Source organism: Oncorhynchus keta, chromosome 24, assembly GCF_023373465.1.
Source record: "Oncorhynchus keta strain PuntledgeMale-10-30-2019 chromosome 24, Oket_V2, whole genome shotgun sequence".
Taxonomy (NCBI): domain Eukaryota; kingdom Metazoa; phylum Chordata; class Actinopteri; order Salmoniformes; family Salmonidae; genus Oncorhynchus; species Oncorhynchus keta.
Window position 1 is genome coordinate 21116435 of NC_068444.1, and position 6000 is coordinate 21122434.

The window sequence follows — 6000 nt, forward strand, 5'->3', positions numbered from 1 at the left end:
ACGTTCAAGGCACCTTGTTAAGTGTTGCCAACAGTAGTGGATGCTGATGGTTAGCAGCTGGTGCTTGTTAAATTGGCAACTAGCTAGTGTTACATTCAAGTGTGGTCCTCTCTCCTGAATTTTTGTTAATTCTTAACACCATTAATCAGTTAAGCATTGAACCAAATATTGTGTGTTATAGCTAGCTAACAGTATCATAATACACTGATCCAAGAGAGGTTCACCCCATGCTTATGAGGTCAGAAAGTTAAGGACAGTCCAGACACCACATGTATCCACCACATCTGCAATGTTACCATTTGCTATGTAGCCCAGTTACCACTTGGAATTGCAGTCCAGAAGTGGGCCAGGTCTGGTTCTCATAATGTTATGATGATTTTTTAAATCCAAGCAGTAGTGCATCGATGGAGGCTTTGTTTTTTGTTTCCATTATGATGTGATGTCTCTGTCACTTCAATCTCCTCCTAACAAATAGCATACATGACCCCTGTGTAACTCATGTCTTCAAGTTTGTGGTGACACAAATGTTTCTGTCCTGACTGACCCCATTCATGTTTCAGTGTTATGCACATTGTCCCACATTTACACTTGAGTGGGACAATGTTATCTGTTGCAGTGTTAAATCAACTCCTGAATCAAGACTTTGCAACTCTAGAAATGTTACACTGAAAAATCAACACTAGGGCATAGATTCAACCAGATCGAGTGTTAACCAGCTTTGGCCAACACCGCAGATGTTTTGACGGTGTTCGAGGTGTTACCATGGTTAAAACAGACATATCGGTAAGCTGCTGCTCTTGTGTCACAAACCACTCGCTTTCTTATTATCCCTACTGTGTTAGAAGTTCAAAACGATGCTAGAAAGTGTAGGCTGCATCTATGTGAGAAATAATGACTCTAGAATGTCAAACCATTGATGTTAGGCCATTGCATGTTTTCATGTTAATTTGGATGTAGGATTTATAGCCTACCCGTCTAATTTGAGTGTTTGAACTTGTAACACAGCTGCATGAATTTCTAACACAGCTGCATGGGATTTGTCGGATCATAGTAGGTTGCAACGAGCCGTTTGTGGATATGACAGCTCGAACGCAGTTCCATCTCCGACACCACCAAAACAACCAATATGCCGATGTCAATCTGATTTAATCCAGTCCTAGGTCACACTGGCTAATTTGCTGTGGTGGAGTTCAGATGGTATTGTCTTGTCATGGAGGACTCACATTGGCTGGAAATCATGGCCCAGCCTCTCCTCCATGTGTGAGGATGCTCTGAAATGAAATGGCTTTTTAATCGTTTCACAAAAGTAACAGTAATTAAGATGTTATGCAACAACTTAAGAAGAGAGGTACACACAAACACATACACTCACACAGGGCTGAGGGAAAATATAAGCAGAGTGGGTCGCTAGGTTTAATTATCTGGTTTAAGATGGAATCTAAAAGGCTATCTAAAGAAAAGTGTTGGTTAATTACATATCAGTGGGTGGTACGGTGGACTGGAAGAGTAAAACATATTGAGGTCTATAAAAAAAGTATAATTAACAATAGAAGAAAGGGGTTGAGAGGATGTGGAAGGTTGGTTTGGGATGGGGGGATGGGTTGGAGGGTAGCAAGGGCATCATCAGGAAGACAGGAAACTGTCAAGGGCATGTCACTAGAGCCTCTCTGATCCTATCCCCTTTGGCCTTATAAGAATACTTCTCATTTCACTTTGCGATCGATTTGCAGTTTACTCTCTGCATATTCTGTCTCTATTTTATTATTAAGGAGAATATTCCTTTAGAATGTGAACTTACATTATGCTGTCTTTTTTTCTGCTACAGTGAGATATCTCAGAGTGACTGCACCAGGTACATAAGAAACCATGCATTCCTCTCTCTCCACAGCCTGACTGAGATGTAAGTGTCACACATACACACACACACCATATTACAGAATTTCCCTCTCCCAGTTCTGAAGGTTTTAATTGGTGAGATAAAGTTTTGTTCCATTGAAGGTTTTGTATTTGACTGTGTTTACATTTTCTTAGAATGTGTCTCCTACCCTAATAAGTTACTGTAATAGACTGGTTTGTTTGAGGATTTTGTTGTGGGTCTTTTAACTTTTTTCAAAATCCAGTTGTCTGGATTGAACACAACAATTCATGCAGAATATTACTTATTTACTTCATCCTCTTCATTCCTGTACAGAATAGTACTGTAACAAAACAATGTACACGTATGATTCACAAGTGCACTTATCATGAGTAAAAATATGTTACTTGATTGGGATGTTGGAAATCAGTGTTAAAGTTTTCTAAATAAATGTTTATTGTGATGCTTTCTTGTATTCCTTAGACAGATACAGAACATCAGAAATCTGATCAGTATAGAGAAGGGGGCCTTCACTGATCTGCCCAAGCTGAGATACCTGTAAGCTCTTATGGCAATATTATTGTTAGTTACCATACTACTGTAATTCCAGCTACAACAACTCAGTTTGTCAATATTCCATTTTGGCATTTTGTTTACTTGATGAAATGCTGTCACAGCTTTGTAACACACACATTTCACCCACTTTTAAAAAAAAAAATTCCCCCCTCTTCTCTCTCTTCCAGGAGTATCTGTAACACAGGAATTATACACTTTCCAGACTTCTCCACCATCTCCTCCCTGGTCATACTGGAGTACTTCTTCCTGTACGTATCCAGAACCTAAAACTCGATGACATAATATTATAAACTGTGCGTTTCAAATCTAATCTAATTTTATTTGTCACATGCGCCGAATACAATTACAGTGAAATACTTACTTACCAACAACGCAGTTTTAAGAAAATACCTTTAAAAGGGTAAAAAAAAAAAATCATTAAAGAGCAGTAGTAAATTATAATAGCGGGTGCTATATACAGGGGGTACCGGTACAGAGTTAATGTGTCAATGTGCGGGGGCGCCGGTGTCGAGGTAGTTGAGGTAATTATGTAAATGCAGGTAGGGTTATTAACCTCTAGCCACGAGCAATCCCGTATCCGGGAGCCTAATCATAGCCTCAAGCACATTACCATAACGCAACGTTTCCTATTCATGAAAATCGCAAATAAAATTAAATAAATATATTCAATATTACTCTGGTCTCCTTATATGGCTGTAAATATGCTGTGAACGAGCTTATGCGCTCTGCCGTTCGTCCAAGATGTCTGCAGCATTGTGACGTATTTGTAGGCATATCATTGGAAGATTGGCCATAAGAGACTACATTTGCCAGGGGGCCGTCCGGTGTCCTTTGTCTAATTTGGTGCGTAATTCCCAGTGGCAATTATTTTACCATGCGATACAGAAGGAGACTCATACTTCCAGGAACGATACATCATTGAAGAGATATGTGAAAAACACATTGAGGATTGGTTCTAAACAATGTTTGTCATGTTTCAGTCGATATTATGGAGTTAATTTTGAAAAAGGTTTGGCGTTTGGATAACTGAATTTTCATGTTTTTTTGGTAGCCAAACGTGACGCGCCAAACGTGACGCACCAAACGGACCGATTTCTCCAGCCCAAAAAATCTTTCAGGAAAAACTGGTCATTTGCTATCTAACTGAGAGTCTCCCCATTGAAAACATCCAAAGTTCTTCAAAAGGTAAATGATTTATTGAATGTTTTTGCTGGTTTTTGTGAAAATGTTGTCTGCTAATGCTAACGCTAAATGCTAAATGCTAACGCTAAATGCTAAATGCTAGTTTGCTATGATAGAGAAGCATATTTTTGAAAATCTGAGATTACAGTGTTGTTAACAAAAGGCTAAGCATGAGAGCTAGCATATTGATTTAATTTCATTTGCGATTTTCATGAATAGTTAACGTTGCGTTATAGTAATGGGCTTGAGGCTGTAGTCATGATACCGGATCCGGGTTGGCTCGACGCAAGAAGTTAACAACACTGTCATCTCAGATTTTCAAAATATGCGTTACAACCAACGCTAGACAAGCATTTGTGTAAGTTTAGCATGGCATAATGCTATGCTAGGCTGTGCTGGCAGCAGGCAACATTTTCACAAAAATAAGAAAAGCAACCAAATTAAATCATTTACCTTTGAAGAACTTCAGATGCTTTCACTCAGGAGACCCCCAGTTAGATAGCAAATGTGCCTTTTTTCCAAAAATAATATTTTTGTTCATCCTGCTTGGCTGAGAAATCGACAGAAAAATACTTCAACTATAATGCATTAGCATAACGCAACTTTTTCTATTCATGAAAATCGCAAATGAAATGAAATAAATATATTGAAACACAAGCTTAGCCTTTTGTTAACAACACTGTCATCTCAGATTTTCAAAATATGCTTTTCAACCAAAGCTATACAAGCATTTGTGTAAGAGTATTGATAGCCTAGCATAGCATTAAGACTAGCATTCAGCAGGCAACATTTTCACAAAAACAAGAAAAGCATTCAAATAAAATAATTTACCTTTGAAGAACTTCGGATGTTTTCAATGAGGAGACTCTCAGATAGCAAATGTTCATTTTTTCAAAAAATATTATTTGTGTAGGAGAAATCGCTCCGTTTTGTTCAACACGTTTGGCTAAGAAAACCCCCCGAAAATTCAGTCATTACAACGCCAAACTTTTTTCCAAATTAACTCCATAATATCGACAGAAACATGGCAAACTTTGTTTAGAATCAATCCTCAAGGTGTTTTTCACATATCTATTCGATGATAAGTCATTCGTGGCAGTTGGGTTTCTCCTCTGAACCAAATGGAAAAATACACGCAGCTGGAGATTACGCAATAATTGCAACGGAGGACACCAAGCGAGCACCTGGTAAATGTAGTCTCTTATGGCCAATCTTCCAATGATATGCCTACAAATACGTCACAATGCTGCAGACACCTTGGGGAAACGACAGAAAGTGTAGGCTCATTCCTTGCGCATTCATAGCTATATAAGGAGACATTGGAACACAGCGCCTTCAAAATCTGGGGCATTTCCTGTTTGAAATTTCATCTTGGTTTCGCCTGTAGCATCAGTTCTGTGGCACTCACAGATAATATCTTTGCAGTTTTTGGAAACGTCAGAGTGTTTTCTTTCCAAAGCTGTCAATTATATGCATAGTCGAGCATCTTTTCGTGACAAAATATCTTGTTTAAAACGGAAACGTTTTTTTTATCCAAAAATTAAAAGAGCGCCCCCTATATCGAAGAAGTTGCTATCCATAGATGATAACAGAGAGTAGCAGCAGTGTATCGGGGGTGCAAATAGTCTGGTTTAGCCATTTGATTAGCTGTTTAGGAGTCTTATGGCTTGGGGGTAGAAGCTGTTTAAAAGCCTCTTGGACCTAGACTTGACGCTCCAGTATTGCTTGCCGTGCGGTAGCAGAGAGAACAGTCTATGACTAGAGAGAACAGTCTATGACTAGGGTGGCTGGAGTCTTTGACCATTTTTAGGGCCTTCATTTGACACCGTCTGGTATAGAGGTCCTGGATGGCAGGGAGCTTGGCTCCGGTGATGTACTGGGCCGTAAGCACTACCCTCTATAGAGCCTTGCGGTCGGAGGCCGAGCAGTTGCCATACCAGGCAGTGATGCAACCCGTCAGGATGCTGTCGATGGTGCAGCTGTAAGGATCTGAGGACACATGCCAAATCTTTTCAGTCTCCTGAAGGGGAATAGGTTTTGTTGTGCGCTCTTGACAACTGTCTTGGTGTGCTTAGACTATGTTAGTTTGTTCATGATGTGGATGCCAAGGATCTTGAAGCTCTCAACCTGCTCCACTACAGTCCCGTCGAAGAGAATGGGTGCGTGCTCGGTCCTCCTTTTCCTGTGGTCCACAATCATATCCTTTGTCTTGATCACTTTGAGGGAGAGGTTGTTGTCCTTGCATCACATGGCCAGGTCTCTGATGTCCTCCCTATAGGCTGTCTCATCGTTGTCAGTGATCAGGCCTACCACTGTTTGTCATCAGCAAATTTAATGATGGTGTTTGAGTTGTGGCTGGCCGTACAGTCATGAGTGAACAGGGAGTA

The 6000-nt window shown here is 40.0% G+C and overlaps 1 protein-coding gene across 1 annotated transcript in view; it reads left to right on the forward strand.

Moving 5' to 3' along the window:
- LOC118357698 (lutropin-choriogonadotropic hormone receptor-like) overlaps window positions 1-6000 on the forward strand; it is a 58670-nt gene that overhangs the window by 23455 nt on the left and 29215 nt on the right. Inside the window, exons 3-5 of the mRNA XM_052478423.1 lie at window positions 1826-1900; window positions 2339-2413; window positions 2599-2679. Coding sequence (XP_052334383.1) covers window positions 1826-1900; window positions 2339-2413; window positions 2599-2679 — 231 coding nt within the window. The remainder of the gene's footprint in view (window positions 1-1825; window positions 1901-2338; window positions 2414-2598; window positions 2680-6000) is intronic.